General features: G+C 39.9%; 1 protein-coding gene and 1 non-coding gene across 9 annotated transcripts in view; both read right to left on the bottom strand.

Moving 5' to 3' along the window:
- eif4g1b (eukaryotic translation initiation factor 4 gamma, 1b) overlaps positions 1-18,834 on the bottom strand; it is a 36,892-nt gene that overhangs the window by 8,877 nt on the left and 9,181 nt on the right. For 2 of the 8 annotated variants that reach the window (XM_032590632.1, XM_032590633.1), the window contains 12 exons: positions 17,883-17,903; positions 17,258-17,446; positions 17,050-17,149; positions 12,091-12,227; positions 5,881-5,973; positions 4,076-4,166; positions 2,948-3,940; positions 2,770-2,858; positions 1,815-1,998; positions 1,593-1,726; positions 1,328-1,453; positions 806-1,225 (listed from right to left, as the gene is read on the bottom strand). In XM_032590632.1, coding sequence (XP_032446523.1) covers positions 806-1,225; positions 1,328-1,453; positions 1,593-1,726; positions 1,815-1,998; positions 2,770-2,858; positions 2,948-3,940; positions 4,076-4,166; positions 5,881-5,973; positions 12,091-12,227; positions 17,050-17,149; positions 17,258-17,446; positions 17,883-17,903 — 2,577 coding nt within the window. Of the gene's footprint in view, positions 1-805; positions 1,226-1,327; positions 1,454-1,592; positions 1,727-1,814; positions 1,999-2,769; positions 2,859-2,947; positions 3,941-4,075; positions 4,167-5,880; positions 5,974-12,090; positions 12,228-13,982; positions 14,092-14,396; positions 14,504-17,049; positions 17,150-17,257; positions 17,447-17,882; positions 17,904-18,834 lie in introns of those variants that run through there. The other 6 variants (XM_032590636.1, XM_032590637.1, XM_032590634.1 and 3 more) reach the window with 5 other exon arrangements.
- On the bottom strand, positions 12-86 carry LOC116708387 (small nucleolar RNA SNORD66). The gene has a single exon (XR_004336674.1). It is a non-coding gene; the product is annotated as a small nucleolar RNA SNORD66 (small nucleolar RNA).

Raw genomic sequence — 18,834 nt, 5'->3', positions numbered from 1 at the left:
TGCCATAGAAGCTCCTCAGTTCCTCAATCCCATCACTTGGATCAGTGGCCCAGACACGTGGCACAAAACAGAGGTCATCACTCGAGCAAAAAAATAATGATATATATGTAGGGCTGCAACTAACAAGTATTTGGGTATTTGAATGTTGTGACGATTAATCAATAAATTGGATAAAATGTTGGCAATTTTTTCAGATTTTCCATTAAGCCATTTAAAACTTTTTACACAATATTAGAAGTACATTTAGAGATTCAAACTAACAAATAATTCAATTCCATTTTTAAACAAAATGCAATAACATAGGATTCCTTCAGTGTACACTTGATAATTTGTAGCAAAGGATGTTCAACACTGTGTCACTTAATGTCAGTACAGTGGAGGATTGATCTATTGATTTGTTTGATTTACCCATTAATAACTGGACACCAAAAGGTGCTTAATAGACAGAATATCGATATCAGCAAATATCTTTTTTGTTGGGTCTGTGTTCTCCAATTTAGGATTAATCAACTACTAAATTATTTGTTGATTATTTGAGTAATCGATTCATCACAATTAATTGTTTCAGTCCTAGATGTGTGACAAGATGTTTTTATTTTAGTGAGACTAAATATTGCTTCTTTCACTACTGAGGTGAAACTACACACTTGATTTACTGAACAGGTGATGTCTTAAGGCAAATCTTTGCCCTGTATTTTATTAAGAGGAATCAAAGTAAAGGGGTTGAAAATAAACAATATACACAAAAAATTGAGAAATAAATGTTTTTGTTTCCTTAACTGCAGGTAAACGTAGCTCTACTTACCCCTGAAAGACAGCGGCACATGTTTGCATAGGCCACTGAAAAGTCTGGCTCGGAGATGGCCTTCTCAAAGGTAAGGTCTATCACTCCCTTTAACCTCTCCTCGGTGTCGACAGTCAGTTCCTGCACCTGCTTCATTAGCTGCTGGAACTTTTGTGGGGTGAGTTTGTTGAGGATACTTCGGACGCGCTTGAACAGTTCCTGCGTTTTCATCTGCTCGGGATCGTTCTCCTGTGGCTCCTGTGGCTCCTCTGGCTCCCGGCTCCGGGTGGTTTTCTTTACTGAAGGTTTCCAGGCCTTTTCCGCCTTGTTGAGCTGAATGTCATCGTTGAGCGACATGCTGGTGATGATCTTCCTCGGCTCTTTCCTCTGGACCTGCTGAGAACGTCGGGGCCCGCCTACTCCAATGCCCATTCCAGGGGGCTGGAGAGGGAGAGAGTTGAACCAACAGAGACACCGTTACACTAAGAGTCTAATAAATTCATGAATGCTTTGATGGGTCACACAGAGAAACTGGTAACTCACAGGTCCTCTGCTTCCTCCTCCCATTCCAGGCCTGCCAAGGTTGGCGAAGGAGGGTGTGAAATCAGGACCACAGTTCATTCCTGGAAGACGACTCGGGTCAAGCTGGCGAAGAGGAGTCTTGTTTGCCTGAATAAAAAGAAAACAAGACTGGTTTATGAAGAGCTTTTGGATAGATATTTTTGAGAAATCTCTCAAATGTAACTTTTATGAAGCTACAGGATGTGAAAACATGCAAAGGCTTAGAGTTAAGGTAAATAGTATGCACCTTGTCTAAGACGACATCGCTGATGGCTGGTAAACCCTCAGGCTTGTTCATACTGGCAGAGATGAACTGGAACCCAAGAAGAAACTCTCTGTCGTATTTCTTCTTCTCTTCTTTGTTAATTGGTTTCCATTGCTCTGAAGCAGAAGAAATAAATCATCAGCTGATTCACCCCAAGCAGTGCTAAACGGGGATCCTCAGTAGCATCAGTGTCCAGAGACCCACCCTCTTTGTACTGGTACTTCTTGTCGGTGCCGGCCGGCTCGATGTTCTCTGCATCCAGCTTGTCCTCTTTATCCTCCCAGGTCAGGTCTGCCTCCTCTTGTGCAGGAGGGGCTGCAGCTGGGGGCTTTGGCTCTGGTGGTGGGGCAGGCGTCGGCTCAGGCTCAGGCTGGTCAACTACCTGCTCCTTGATCAACAAGTCCAATATTAAAATATTAAAATTACTCAAATTTATATCTAGAATAATCCAAGAAAGCAGGTTCACATTGAGCCAAAGTGACTGTTTTCATATTACAGGCATTAATTACTTTGTAGAAAGAGTTTTTTTTCTTATCTGCAACTAGTGGAATTATCCTTGCAAGCAAAAATGTTCATAAATGGTCTGTTTTCTAATACTGAAGGTCTTTGAAAGTGAAACTGTAAAGTGGAAGAATATTGAGCTAAAGATGTCAAAGCATCCTATAATCACATTGCAATCAAATGGTAATGTGACTAAAGAGCACCACTTCTTTTATTGATGTATGATGCCTTCAGGCTTGCTATACCTGTAGTGCCTGGTAACACTAATTGCAGAATAAATGTGCCAGAAGGTAAAATGAAAATGTCAAACAAAACTGAGAGTAAATGCTGCAAGTCGGTGACTCAATGCCATAAACAGAGTTTTCTGAAAATACTTGAACCCCCAATTTGAATCATGAAGTGAACTTGACTGGATTGTAGGGGTTGTCACAATACTAATATTCATGCAGCAAGAATTTGAAGATAATTTATGAATACATAACTTAAAAGTGATCCTTCTCTGTAAACTAGATAACACTAAAATCTATACCAGGCTTACTCAGGACTGCAAAGCTGGTAAACAAATGCAATATGGACAAGCTGCTTTTTCCAGAACTCAATGATCCACCTCAAAAAATATTTTCCACCAATTTAACAACTGAAGTTGCAGTAAACACACCTCCTTAAAGGCATCTAAGAGGTCTCCAACCGCCTCCTTCTTGTTCAGATCCTTCATCTTCCTCTTCTTCTTTGGCACAGACACAGCAGCTGTAGAAAGGAGAACAATCAGGACATAGACATGTTTAGAAGGGCTTTGAGAAGAAGCAAAACAGCTCCAATTTCAGAAAGAGACTGACCTTGCATAGTAGTTTCCACATGGGATGGGGTGACAGTCGGTGGACTGGGAGCCTCCTCCTTCTCCTCTGCTGTGGGAGGAGGAGGAGTAGAGATCGTCTCAGATGTGTTATCAGCTGAGGGAACCGTCTCCGTAGGCAACTGCGTTTCTTCCTTGGTGTCCGTCTGGAGCTGTGGAGCATCTTCCTCAACCTCAGAGACAACCTCGGTAACAACATCCTGTACCTCTGACTTAGAGGGTTTGGTCAGGACAACCGGTTTGGTTGGAACTTCTTCGACAGCGGGAGCAGATGCTAATTGGTCGACAGCAGCGGGCGTGGCCGTAACAGTTTGTTTCTCAGCTGCCTCAGTGGCACAGCTCTGTGTGACAGGCTGCTGACTTACATCGGGCTCAGCAATAGGGCTGTCGTCGCGCTCAGACATGTCGACTGCAGATCCATGGGGGATCTGAGCAGCTGGTAGCGGGAGGCCATTAGGTAAACGCAGGCTGAGCTCCTCAGGCTGAGCAATGGGAGATTCTAAAGTGTCCTCCGAGTGAGTGGGGGGTACAGTAACCGATGACTTCTCAAGCTCCATATCTGCCACACCGTTAGAGCTGGGGGCCTGAGCACTTGAGTCTAAAGAGGCTTGTGTCTCTTCAACTTTAGTCTCTTCCTCTCCGGAGTCCTCCTGTTCTACAACATGGTCTGTGTTTTCTGTTTTACTCTGTGCAGAACAGGTGGGGGAAGGATCAGGAAGGGGTGCAGGGTAGGCAGGGACCTCAGGAGCTGATGGGGGGCTGGGTGTGGGTGCTCTTTGAGGTGAGGGAGCCTCTATCACATCAGCAGCAGGAGCAGAGGGTGAAGGCTTGCTGAGAGGAGGGTGTGTGGATTCGAAGAGTGGAGGGAGGGTAGACACCTTAACAGCAGAGGACGGGGTCTCACTGAGGATGGGATCAACCTTGGGAAGCTCAGGGGTCTGTGACAAAGAAGGTGGTGTAAGTTTCCCTCCGTCATCTAAAATAAATAATAAAAAGTAGGAAAAAGGTTGTTAAAATGTAGAGAAATTATTTTACTCATCAAGTATCGACAATTAAATAATCAGTTATCTGAAGCAGCCCCCAACCCAAACAAGATTGATGTAGCACCTACCTGGTCTAACCAGTGCCGTTATAGCAGCAGCAGAGACACTGTCACCGTTGGCCTGAGGCAACGCTGTATTATCCAATCCAGATATGGCTGTCTGTTGGGGAACACATAATAAAGAAAAGGCGTGATCTCAGCATGGCACGCTTTTCCACTTTAACACAAGAAAAAATATTTTTGGTTTTTCCCTTAGTTAGAAATTTGCAGTGTCTGGTTAAAAGATTTGAAAAAAACAGAAAAACCCAAAACAACGGTCAACATGAAATTGAAGTATATTTGATGAAAAACTCATGATGGCCCCAAGCAAAGTAGAACTTATCTGAAGTACAACCAAAGCAAGCACTAAATATGGTTCATTTTTAACAAACAAAAGTCTAAAAAAAATGTGACTTACATTGTAATTGAATCTCCGTTTACACAAATACTTCTAAATAAATTCCAATGCAACCCACTGCCTTCAGATGGTAAAAAGTGTGCATCTGTGTGGACCCTAATCGTAACAATAATGCAGTTGTTTCACGTTTGGTAGAGAACCTTTTGTTGTGTCCAAGTTGACATGTAGGAGACAAATTAAATTTGTGGAAGGTGCTCTGGTCAGATAACACCACAACTGAAATGTTGGTGGAAAACTCTCAAAACACAACAAACTGAACAAACCATCTTCATTGTGAAACATGGTGGGAGTAGCATCATGCTGTGGGGATGTTTTCTCCCCCCATTCAGTTAGGAAAGCTGGACAGTTAATAAAATGATGAATGGAGCTAAATGGAACCATAGAAGAATACTTGTTTGAGGCTGCAAAAGACTGGAGCCCTCATTTCCTAAACCTACAGCCACAGTAGTGTGGTTAAAATCAATAACCTATTTGATTTAGTCTAGACCTAAACCAAATACAAAATTGGTGTCTGTAACTGATGTTATAGACACTCGTCATGCAATGTGACCGATGGTAAAAATTTCAGCCCCTTTATGTGCAAAGGTAGTAGCTTTATACCTGGAAAGTCATTATCAAAGTATTGACACAGGGCAAAAACTGAATGAGTTTGTTTTGGTGACTTAACTTAGATAATTGAAGTATTATTATACTCATTCATCTTTCAAGTGTTTCAGGTAGCCCTGACCATTCATGTAACTCATGTGAAAAAACATCTGTGCTTGCTGCAACATGTTTAGCATTGAAACAGCATTTTAGGCTTGAATAGTTTTGGTGATAAGCTAACTCCTTTGTTGCACAACTTGAATACAATAGTCTTTTATTATTAATCCCCATTGGATCAGAAAAAGTGGCTTTGTCGTCCATCAAAATCATTTGCGGATGTCACTTGTGCATCTGAATTAAGGGCGTACCGGAAACACAAAACATATGTTCCAGCTCAGAATTTTTGTAGGTAAAAAAGTGAAAAAAAAAAGAAGCAATTATGTTACTATTTTTAACACATTAAAATCTATGTAATTAATCAATCGAAATGAAAGTGATGAAGTCAGGCCCTAGTTTACTTGTAATGGTGAACAAAAATAAAATATTAGAACCTTGTATTTGACACATGTTGCTCCGTCAGATGAAATCCAATGAGACACTAAAATTTTTGCTTGCAACACAAAAAACCTGAAGGTCACATGAATGCTTTTGCAAGCTTGGTAGCAGTAATCTAACCAAATGTGCTGCAGTACTTCCAGCATAGGGTAGAAGTATTAACATAATATACATAGCTGTGAATAGTATGGCAATATCAGTTTTTAGTCTCAACACAAGTTCAGTTTGTACTTCTTTATCTTTCTGACTGAACTCATTGCGTGCTACTTCAGCTCACCTGTGGGGGCGTTGGGGTAGAGCCACTGCGGCCCCCAGACATAATCTCCTCTGTGATGTCCTGGCCTCCTCGGTTAGGATCTCTTATTCTTATCTGTGGAGCAAAAGTAGCAAATTAAGAGCAAAGCATGGCAGGAGGAACACGTGGTAGTTTAAGGGTAAGGAGCTCCTACCCTGTAGGGTTAAGACAAGTCAGAAGAAAGTAGATGAGGAAGTTTTGAGTTTGATCAGAGTATTACAGAGTGACGCCTACAATTACCAGCCCTTTTCTGTGTCGTCTGTTCAGCTCACTCAACAAAATCCACATCTCTGTTCCCATTTTGAACAGATGAAAACCAACTCTTAAGATTGCGTCACAAATTCCTGTGTGGCTCTACTGACTGTGCTTTCAGAGTCAACAGAGAAGCAGTCTGACACTATGAATCTAATCAACTAACCTGAAGCCAAATTGTGAAATTCCACAGCTGGTTTAAACTGGTAGAAAAAGGCATGACTATGCCAAAGGCAAAGCATAATCAGGTGTGACAACAGCAGCCTTGCATGTGCACACACAGACAAGACATACAGAGGGAACAACTAAAGTGAGTGAAAATCTGCTCACTCACACAGCACAAGCCTTTCTGCTTGGCTGCGATCTGTCGATCATGTGGTTTTTGTGAAATCTGACTCATAAAACGAAGCTGAATGCAACCGGACAGAAACTGATCTATAAAAGTTACAACCCCGCTTCTACAACACTTTTGCTCTCTAACCTACTTTTTAATGAAAGTGCAGCAATGTTTACCCAACACTACTGACCTTTACTTGGTCCGGTTTTGTTTGCAAGTCCTTCCCAGAAGCAGTACAAACCCCGGTGGGCCTCTCATCCCAGGGCTGGAGTAGCAGCTCCTGCTGGCTTCATGCTGGACTTTCAACTCCACAAAGCAGGGTGGGGGTTGGACACAAAGTAGTTTTGCCTTGGTTTCACTCGCATAACACACTGCCAGACAAACAGTCCAGCAGAATAGAACCGCATTGAGCCAGGCCTGACTATCTGTAAGCTAGCTAGCAGCCTGATCAGCCCTATGTCCTGAGCTGAACAGAACAGGGAGGGAAAAAAGGGAGAAAGAGACTGGCCTTGTAGAGCTATGGAGCTGGAATGTGCACCCCCGCCCACAAAGACTCACACACAGATAAAAGAGGCCTGAGAGAGGAGGAGGGGCATGGTGCGAATGGGAGGGTTTCCAGTTTAAAAAAAAAGAAAAAAGTTCACGTTATCAAATCAGCAGCAGCTTGCTCAAGAAACTCCCCCCTCCATTTCTTTAACACACCAAGGCTAAAGTCACTCTTCAGATTTCAGTTTCAGCTCACGCCTTCTGGAAGCAGAGGAAACTAGAGGAGGAAGAGGGGGGGATGCCACAGCGGCAGCGGAAGGCTGGAGGGGGAGGAGACCAGTGGCCACGTGGACCTCAGCTATGTGCTGACATGTCCCTCGGCCCCCTCCTTTCAGGACTCTCGGCCAGAGCACGTCCGCAGAAATTTTGAAAAAATTTCTGGAACAACTTTTGCAATGCACATGGTAAATAGCGACATCTAAATAGCTACTTGTGAGTTTAATATGTCAAATATTAAAAAGGCACAAAAAGACCTGACTTCTCATGAGATCAAATTAATTCCGTCTCTTTTATTTTTTTTTATAAGTACGTTTGCCACCACATATAGTAGCACAACTTTGCCAAGTCTGTTTATCCAGTCTTTTGCACAAATATTGTTCAAAGGACTTCAGCACCACCTCCATGAAGCCTTTTAGAAACTGTAGGTGTAGCTCGACAGATTCAAACTGCAGCCATCTCTCCAACAATCAAGTTAGCTCACACGCCTTTTAACATTCCTTTTATTTACCGAGACTAACGGCTGATTGGATTAACTGATAAGGATTGAATCAAATTAAATAGAGAACAGTTCTCCAGAGCCGTATTGCTCAATTCATAGACGAGACCCTTTGTAATGTACCTAACCCTAATAGTATCTATTAGGGTTGTCACAATAATAAATTTTCAAACTCAATGCTAAGAAAAATACTAGGCTTCATAACATTTTCTCAAGGGTTCTTTCAATGTAAGAGCATAAAATATGATTGATTACAATAGGACAATGTTTCTGCATTAGAAAGTTATCAATAAATTTCCCTCTTTAGGGAGAAAATGAGGGCTGAACTGTTACCTGTTTGACAAAACGGTTCACAAGTTCACAGTATTTTTATTACTGCTTGTCTTTAATGTGCCACAGTTTGTCTGTTAATTTGATGTCGATACAAATAAATTTGCAACCGGGGGACAAAAAAGAATCATTCCATAATAAAATTCTGTTTCTAAACAAACATGGATCTGACGCATAGATAACCTATTTTTGCAGTATAAACAGCAACGTGGTCCATGCAGATGTCTTAAGATGCCACTCTGTGCACTTTCTATATTTCTGGTAACTTTGTATATATTTTTTTTATAAATCAACTATTGCAGCAAGGAAGATTCCTACAGGTTTCTGTTTTTTTTTTGCTCCAATTGTCATCTTCAGTTTGGATCCTCCACAGCCTGTGTTATGAGCCACATTAGCTTCAACTACTTTTATAACTGAATGAAAGAGTAATAGTGAAGTTAGCATTGGTTTGTTGCATTGCTCCATTTTTAAATAGCCAACCAAGTCATCAGCTTACTAGCAATTTCCTGTGCTAATTCGGGCCAGAGTAGTACTAAGTGTTGCGTCGTTTTTAACTTTGCATATAGGAATTGCAGTTCGATGGGGGAGCACGAATCAACAGAGACCCATTTTGGGGCTGTCCGTGTCTATGAAGCCAGTGTTTAAACAGACGCTTCAGCTCGTGTCATCTGGGAGTTTTACCACTACACTATTGCAGATACAAGAGCTTTCCTGACATTTTTAAGTTAATTCAAACATCAGTGTCATAGCATTATCATAGCTGGTAGGTAGGAGTTTAGGATTTTTGATTAATCTCACAGTAATCATATTTACACCAGCAACAAAATAGAAAACTATATGATTTTCTACCTCTGATATAACAGCTACTTGCTGAAATAAAATGAGTAAATCATAAAATAAAAATGAATGTACAACAAGTTTGTATCTTGTTTATCTGTTTTATTGGCTTGACCAATAGATTATACACTCGGAAATGCATTTTTTCCAGTTAAGTGAACCCATCATGGCAGTACCACTTCTCAGAAGCCCATTTATGTCATAACTTATGTCCATCTAAAAACCCTGAAAGCATTGAACAAATCAGAAACTGACTTTATATCAGTTTTCACAAGAAAAAGGTCATTTTAATTTTTTTTCCTGAACAACAGAATTACCATTGCAATATATGGGTGATAAGAGTGGGTGACTGAGTGCATGTAAATATTTATGTAGGGTGCCGGTTTGTGAAGTCTCCAAGCTACTCCACAGCACATCTTCTGACTTCGTCTTCCTCGAGGGAGAAATCACCAATGAAACTTAAAAGATTATGCAATCACTGCTTTCATATTGTGTGGACATTGGGTCATGTATTAATTTTTGATTTTAGTGTTTAACATAAAATTTCGTTCCTATTGGTCAATTTTCAGCTGCACCCTTGGCATCTGTCTTTAACATATTCCTATACATTTCTTTACTTCACACACGTAAATGAATAAAATGGTCATATCATTAAGGCTGCAACTAACAATTATTTTAATAATCGATTATTCTGAAGATTAATAGGATTAAAAAAAAATTGACATTCTGTAGATATTTTTAATATAACCACACAAGCAGTTTTGAGGAGTTTTTGAAAAACATTAAAAGACAGCAACAATTAAAATCTTTTTTTAAATAAACATGTTCTTGCCTAAAATGCAACAAAAATATTCCTTTAGTGTACACTTGATAATTTGTATCAAAGAATGCATCTGCAGCTAAAAAAATTATTCTAACATGTGCAAAGATAAGCCTTGTCTGCTTGAATAATAGTAATTGAAAAGCAAAAGGTGCTTTAAGAGGTATTTTTTTAAACGGATTTTGAACCAGGTGAAGACATCTATGTCACTCGAGGAGTTCTGAGGAAAACATATTAAACACTATGCTCCAAAACAGACCCAATTTTGGGTCCTGCAGCACTTCTGCTAACAAGACCAATCTAAGCACATGCTATACAATAACCAATATAGGCATATTGCATATCTATTAATGGGCAAAAGCTCATCTAAATGATAACAAAATTTTCTACCTAAACAACACCCAGCTCAAACACTAAGCATTAAAAAAAAGAAACATAATTAGGCGCTAATTAGATGCCAACGACTCACACCTGGTAAACCAGTGCAACAAGGTCCTGCCCACAAAAACTACCAATCAGATTAAAACCCAGACTCTGCTGTTTCCAACATTACCAGAATCACCATGCTATGTGCAAAACTCACTGAACCAGCAGCCAAAGAAGACAAAAAACTGCTAATTTTGTAGCTAATTTCACTGAGCTAAAAACATAAATTCAGTCCTACCTTTTTTGTGTCACGGTCATAATCCATGTTAGAGTAAATATTTCCACTCAGGGACTGTAATCCATTGTCCTTGTGTCACACTGATGTGATTTCTCACTATTTTAAACTTTTCTGTCTCCATGGACACTGCCTACATATTCAAACACTTCCTTTGTTAAAGCACAGCTGGAGCTTTAGCTCTTTTGTGATTGGTGAATGATGTTGCTATAGGATTTTGTAATCCCCCTGACTCTATTGGCTGTTAGATGTGTCAATCACCCAAATCAACCAATGGGCTGCAGAAGATTTGCCCTGTAGGTTTGGTTTACCAACTCAGTGCTCAATGCTTTTATAACCAGAGTACCCAGGACTGTGCTTTTCAGTAGTAATTCACTCTTATATTGTTTTTAAAAATCACTGTTATTAATTGCAAATAATATTTATAGCAAGACATAGGTTGGGGGAAAAAATGAATAAATAATAAAGAGAGAAATTTGTAATTGCACACATAGTGCCAAAATGTCCAAAAATGGCACATTTGGAATGTTTGACTGGAATTTTATCAATCAATACCATTCTAAAATGTTTATGCTTCATTTTTTGGAATGAAATTTGGTCCAGTAAGTGGTCAGAACCTGTATTGTGAATTGCTAAAGGTTCTGGGTTTCCACTGCATGCTTTTAAGGAAAATCCACATTACGTAATGTATTTTATTAGAATTTCTTATTTTTATTTTTTCACTGTGTTCCATACGTATTTGTTCTTTCTCAGTAATACAAATGTTGATTTTTAGACCTGTAGAGTATTCTCTGGAATATTACCTTCATTTTGATACCTGAACCACTCAAAAACACCTTGTAGTTCCTGATATATATGGAATTCATTTTGGGGGTGTCACTTTTGAGAACTCTCCAAAAAATCTCCAAAAAATGAGGCTCTGTTAGGAAGAGGACAATGCAAAATGTATACATTTTCCATAGTTATGGTTTAATTACCACTCTTTGTTCTTTCAGCAAATGGCCTCTTTGAGTCTGCATACTCCAGTCAACAATTCATCAACTACTAAATTAACTGATCATTTCAATCATCAATTCATCACTTCAGCCCCAATTGTCATTAAAAGCAAGACTAGTAAAAATTATAATACAACATTTAACAACATGTTTATGAAGTTGCAGCTACCACACAAAATATACTGAGAGTGATTCCATTACTTTTTTTGGCCAAAAATCATATATCTTAACATATGTGCATCGATTGCATTAATATGCAACATTTGCATTAATACATATTGTTAATCCACATACTTTTTTTCACCTGTATCTTTTAGTTCAATAACCACTGCAATTTATTCAGAGATGACGACAGTGATACGAGTGTAAAGCATATTACTATCACAATTCTGGAAGTTTCTCATGAGTAGAAAAGACACATCATGATCAAATAATTGCCCTAAAGGAGTTACTGAAGCTTCAGAGTTAGACAGATAAAGCTGATCATTCCAAGTAAACTGAAGAATAACCTTTCAATTTAATGATCAAGCCTGAAATATAATTATTATTATTAACCAAAGGGGAATTCTGTAATGATATAACTTGATTTTCTAGGAAGTGAGTATCAGGATGAAGTTAATCAGGTACCGCAGAGACTAAAAGTCACAATGCTGCAGTTTACAGTGAGGTATGTTTTGTGTTACAGACCACTAACTCTACCTGTTTGCGTTCCCGTTTGGTGGTGATGTGTTGAGAAGGCTGAGGTGGTGCTTGTTGTTGTTGGGGGGCCGGGTTCATAATGACAGGCGCTGCCTGCACAGAGGGAGGGAACTGGGGCTGTGCAGGGTAGTAAGTCCCTGTTGTGGATAAAACAGAAAGAAGAATGTAAACCAACACACACTGACCTAATGTTACAAGAGTAAAACAAGGGTTTGATCCACACAGTATGTGCAGAAACAGTTCCTCTCTCTGTGTTTATAAGCTGCTAGAGAAGTTCAAACCTTTCCTGTTCTTTGTATCTTTAAGGAACTGAGAGAAGATTCATTGAAAACACTTAAATTCTGTTTAAACCCCCCCCCAAAAAACGAAGAAAAAAACCAGAACATTTACGTCAATTTAAATTGACATTGAGGACGCTTTGGACTTAAAACCAAAAAGATACTATCCGAAAGTACAGTGACAATATTCCCAGCACTTCACTTTTTTTTCCACTTTTTGTTATGTTAAAGCCTTATTCCTAAATGAATCAAATACATTTTTCCTCAAAACCCTAAACACAACACCCCTTAGTGACAAGAAAAAGGTTGTTAAAATGTATGAAAAATATATCAAAGATAAATACTATGAAATCATATGAACATACGTATTCACAGCCTTTGCAGATTACTTTGTTGATGCACCTTTGGCAGTAAAACAACCTTATTGAACATGATGCCACAAGCTTAGCATCCATCTTTGGGCAGTCTGGTCCATTTCTTTTTGCAGAACCTGCCCAGGTCCTTCAGGTTGGATGGAAACAGTTGATGAATGGGCACTTTCAAGTCTTCCTCAAGATGGTAAATCAGATTCATATCTCTGTTCTTACTGGCCAGCACAAGGACATTCACAGAGTTAGCCTGAAGCTATTCCTTTGGTGTCTTGGCTTAATGCTTGGGGTTATCGCCCTGCAGACAAATGAACAGCCCAGTATAAGGTTGGGAGCACCTTAGAGCATGTTTTAATTCAAAATACCAGTGAACTGCGGAGATGGAAGAACTCTTCTCTCCACAAAGCAGGGAGGTGACCAGATTCTTGGTCACCTTGATGACTAAGATTCAGTTTTAGGACATCTTGGTGGTCCCAGACTTCTTCCATTTAGCTGATGGAAGTCAGCAGTGGACATATCTATCCATCCCCTTAATAGAAAGGTGTTTGTCTATAATAGTCCACCAATTTATTACATATATTGTTATGGTAAGGCTTTAAATATAAAAGCTGCAACAAACAAGAATAGCAACAGGATAGGAAAGTTTGAGTGAATTAAAAAAAATGGATGAATCCATCAATGAAAACATGCAAGAAAGGAGGGAAGAAAAGATGGATGGAGTGAAAGGAAAAAAAATTAAAATACCAAAAAATGAAAGAAAAAAGGAAGGATGAAAGGAAAAAAGCAAAATAAACAATTAAAACATACTTTAAATAACAGAAGATGGAAAAAAGAAGGAAGGTAAGAGACAAAAAGTGGGAAAAGGAAGTAAAGAAAGAATCAAATTCAAAATATAAATATAAAATATGTATGTATATTTTTCCGTAGATACATAGGCCAGGAAAGTAATTAAATTCAATGCAACACTCCTCTATATTTTGGGTCCATATGTAATAACCTGGACGGAGCACACAGTGGGCAAACAGACAATGATTCAGCAGTCCCTCACTGCTCTGCACAGCTGACCCTCCGTGTTTAAGGCGAGCTATAAGTATCACATTCAGGAAACCTATTTAAAAAACTCTTGCCTGTGAAGCACATTTACCTCCAACCTTCCCCAAAGGTTCCCACAAGTTATAAAACCCTCAACAAACCCCACAACACAAGGCAAACTGCTCAATACCAAACACAGCCATACGGCCATTACCTGGCCTTTTCTCTGGCTTCCGACAGTCCAGCCTCAGAGCGAGAAAAGCAAACTTTAAATCAAAGAGGCCATTCTTCAGGCACAGCAACAGCTAGCTGCCACTCAGTCTCCCTACCCTCCAGCGTGCATTTCAGTCTAACTAACATTACTGAGTCTGCATTGTTGACGAGGAGCAGCACAGCCTAAATATAGTCAAAACCCACACAGTCTCGCGGACGAGTCTGCGCAGGAGAAGGAAAGAAAGTGCAAGAGAGACGTGGCCCATTTACCAGAGGGCGCCAAAAGGTAGAATGACACGATTCTTGGACAGCGTCCGTAAACCATAAAAAAGAAGAGACTGGAGCCCTGACTCTCGTTCTACTGAAGCTTGAATCAGTGGCTCTGTGGGGGAGCGGGATGGGGGATAAGACCTACCCTGAGAGACCTCAGAGTCCTGCTGCTGCTGCGAACCACGGTTCCCCATGTGGAACTCCGACTGAATGCAAAACAGTGTACAAAGAGGGGAAAAAGAGGGGGGTTCTCCTCAAACCCCCTCTCTAAACTTCCTCCAGTTCACTCTACAGGTTCCCTCTCAGACTGATTTCTTCTACTGTTCAGTCCATCCTCCTACAGACAGAGTTGGTTTCTGATTAGCTCCTCCCACTGACCTTCTTAATTCCTCCCTCCCCACCTTCTCCCCCTCTAGGTCCAAAGACTTCCGTACCTCTACACCATGAATGTGTCATCTGATCAGCTGTAGTGACGACATGAAAGCCAACTACACGGGCTGGGCCTGGGGGTGGAGGGGACCTGCTTATCAAACCACTCTTGGCAGGAGGGAGAGTTAAAAATAGCTAAAGCCACGTTAAGATCACTCCACTTTTTTTTTTTTTACAAAGGTTTTTCTTCATTTAAACTTCGGGTATTTAGGTTGTGTCGTCTTGACTGGTGGGGTGAACACCACAGTAAGATAGAAAAAAATAGACTAAGGCCTTCAGGCTAAAGATTGAACCTCTGCTAAACTGGCCTCCAGACAATTTGAAACTTTATAAACGTCATATCAGGCTTCAAAAAAGTTAAACAAAAAGCAAGTTAAAATTAGTTTTGAAGGTAGTAAAAAGTGACTTTTGTACATCACAAGTAAACCAAAATGTGACTTAATAACATAACTGCCAGGCAACCAGAAACAGACACCAACAACAGCCCAATTAATGAGCTATATTACCTTCAGGTGTTATGAAAATGCTGTATATAACACAAACTTAAAAGAAAATTGACTTTGCATCATATCCATATTGGATGCCTTGAAATTAATCTCTGCCTTCCAATCCTTTCCCATACATTCTCCTTTCAGAATGTCATTACAAGACTGCTACTCCATAATGCTGTTTAGGGACATTGTAGTTTGTATGAAAAGCTCAGTAGACTTGCAGTTTCACCAGGTGTTTGCTAATAGCTGCTGGCACTAGTCTGGAGGAACCTAGTAGAGGAATTGTGGGGGAAGGGTGCTCTATTAGAGGGAAGACTGTAGTCTTACCCAAGGCTCCTCCAAGGAGGAGAATTGGGTAACTAGGCGGCACTTCGCGAGACCAGGAATTTGTGCAATTCTGAATGGTTGTCATGGGAGATTAAGGGAACCCTCAAATATGAAAAAAATGAAAGCAACATTCCAGGTATGTTTTTTTATGAGGGAATAACATTATAGCTTACAAAGCTCAAAAAAGTCAATGTTACACAATGCCCCCTTTAATACCTCACACTAAAGGGCTAGGCAAGGAAGAATGGTCCCAAATTCCAGTGATAAACCGTTACAGTTTACCTTTCAGAAGGAGCTATATTGCGCCTTCTAGGTGCCATTAGTTTCTATTCAGGCAGAATAGAAACTAATGGAACACAATATAAATCATTTAATTTTCTAATTAAACCAATCCTCAAATCTGTTCAGATTTGTGCCCAAAGACACATTCACTTTCTGAATGTGTCTTTGGGCACATTCAGAAAGTGGAAATTTTAAGGCTTTTTAATTGTATGCATACAAAGTTTGACTTGTAATTGTTTATCTTAAGCTGATTATAAATATATACAATATCTCAGTAAGGTTGCATTCCATAAACATTCTACATTCATATCATTATTAGAGCAGTTCTGTGGATTGTGAGCAGTCAGATTCAGTCACTGCAGCTTCAAAGGTTAGACCACAATTAGATCATGTGAAATGAAGAGCAAAGAGCAGGACAGTGAGTGATAGGAGGGAAGCCATTTCTACAGGTCTGCATTCACCGCTCTGCTGATGGACTAGTTTCACAAAGACAACACATACCTCGAATGCCTGGCAGCGAGGGGTCAGCAAGTTTGCTGCAAGGCATTATCACTTTCTGTGCTGCATTGACACCCAGTCACCTCTAGATGGTGGGATAGCACAGCAGCAAAGCCTGTATAGCTACAGTGCCTTGCAAAAGTCTTCCTGACCTACAAATTAGGATTTTATAAGATAGTTCAAAACAAAGAAGTTCTTCTATGAAGTAGAAGGAAAATGCTACATGTTTATTCTACATTCTGTATAAACAAAACCAAGTTATTTGTGGTATGCATTTTTATTCGACCCCCCTTTTGTTGCAATTACAGCTGCAACTCTTTTGGAGCATATTTTTTTACCATCGGTTTAAAGCAGAAGTCAATGTTTTGTTAGGTTTGATGGATCCATTTCCAGAAGATGGACTGAACATATCCTGCCAAAACTGGCAAAAAATACGGAAATAAATCAATGGTTTGATAAAGTAATTAATATACAGTATCAAATAATGAATCAAAAACCCTTACAAAATAAGGACTTTCCCCAACTTATTTATTTATGCAGTGTGTTACCAGTGTGTCACCTAATGTTTTCATCATTTAGCAGTATTTGACATAACTCTTATTTTCCATTTCCAAACATATTGTTTAGTTCATTTTTGTTAATCTATTTTCTGTGTTAATAAGACACAATCTACATCAATTTACACATACTCCTTAACCTGACATGTTTTAATCAAGGTACCCCCAGTGACATGTTTGTACGGCAGTCGAGGCCCAGAGCAGAGCCTCTTACCATAAGTACCATATTCAGCAGGGCTGGTGCCTGTGTAGAAACCTGGGGTTCCAGTTGGGACCGAGTATTGCGGCGTGGCCACATATGTTGGAGATCGGTACTGCAAAAAAAAAAAACAACCCACAAAAAAGAACCCAGTAAGATCAAAGAAAAGCATTTGCACGGTATCACTTTCAATGCTGTGAAAATTAAAACTGCGTCTGATTACCTGTCCTATGAAATATGGGCCTTGTGGTGAGCTGGGGAACTGCAACTGTTGTTGGGGGATCATCATCATCTGGGAGCCAGGGCCCGCCTGGTAAACATGGGTGGGTGTCACAGCCCGGGGTGTAGTGCTGGCTGGGACGCCCCGAGGCCCGCTGCTGGGAGGCAGGCTGCCCCTGTTGGTGTAGTAGGGCTGCAAGTGGAATATAGGTGTGCAGGATGAGAAAGGGTGCAACAGTGGAAGGAATGTCAGCAAGAAAAACCTGGGCAACTACAAAAAAGTGTGAAGAGAATAAAAAAAAGAAAGGAAAAACACAAAATCTTTTGTTGTCATTGAAAAACAAAAAATAACTGTGTCATAGACAAGAGAAGCTAACATGTGCAGCTAGGCTAACAGTTTGTGTATAAATATATGGCCAGAATCCAACTGGAAACATATTGGCCCCACCTGTCAGCAGGGATAAAGCAGCTAATACGAGTTCATTCAGAGCCTCCTCATTGACATTCTGCTGCAGGCCTGGAAGCTAACAAACTGACACCAAGCCAATCATGCAAACCCCTGCCAACTATTACACACACATCCTCAACATGAAAACGGGGGGGGGGAAAAAGAGATGAAATCTAGTTACCTGTAGCGACCTGAAGCTTCCCTTCAGCAGCACAAACAGATCAAACACAGAAACACGGCAAACAGAAGGAGTCAGAAGGTGAAAGAAAGAGGATTGAGAAACAGAAAACCTCAATCAGAGCAGAGGAACGGCCCTTTCTGAGGCAAGCAGTGAGCTAACAAAGAACATGCAGAGAACACAATGAACAGTGGATCGCAGTAAACCAAGAGCTCAAAAGAATCCAGGCACTTTAGAAGATGAAGATGGACACTATTTAAAACTTTTTTAGAACTAATAACCAGTGGTTACCCTTTGACAGGATTTTTATACAGTAAAACTTCAGTGAAAACCAGTAAAACAAACATTTGATTTCAAACTGCCTATTTCAATAAGATGCTGAAGTAGAGTCTGACCACAGTACAGAGTAGTTTTAGTGCATTTTTATACATGCATTAAAATGAATACTAAAAATGAACACAAAAAATGGCTCGTTACTGTGAACTTTCTTTCAAAGAATGAATTCAAATGCTTTTGAAACAGCTTTCTTCTGTCAACTGGAGACTGTTTTAGTTCTTTACTTCCTCAAGTTTGCATATTTCCCCGAGTTGTCCAGAGGTGATGCGTCAACAGCTCAGGTCGTGGCGTTTTTAATGAATCACCTGTAGACTACCTAATGAGAAGTCAATCTCTTCGCTGGAGCAGACAGCAGTCAAAACAATGTCAGTCTGGAAAGCCTGGGAGGAATTTTAATGAGGGAATCAAACAAACAGCTTCTTATTGTGATAAAATAATTGATCAAAATATAACATTACATATAACATTCTACTGGAAATTACTGCCACAAGTAATTCTATTAGATTTAGTAAAAGAAATTTATTTGCCATTATTTAAAACAAAACTGTGAGGATATGTTCTCCAGCTGTGACTCGTTTCATCAGTCTAATTTAAACAGGGACCTTTAAATCAGCTTGAT

Source organism: Xiphophorus hellerii, chromosome 18 (genome assembly GCF_003331165.1).
Source record: "Xiphophorus hellerii strain 12219 chromosome 18, Xiphophorus_hellerii-4.1, whole genome shotgun sequence".
In the NCBI taxonomy this organism is placed as follows: domain Eukaryota; kingdom Metazoa; phylum Chordata; class Actinopteri; order Cyprinodontiformes; family Poeciliidae; genus Xiphophorus; species Xiphophorus hellerii.
The sequence above is the reverse complement of the archived record's forward strand: the minus strand, read 5'-3'. Positions and strand labels throughout refer to the sequence as shown.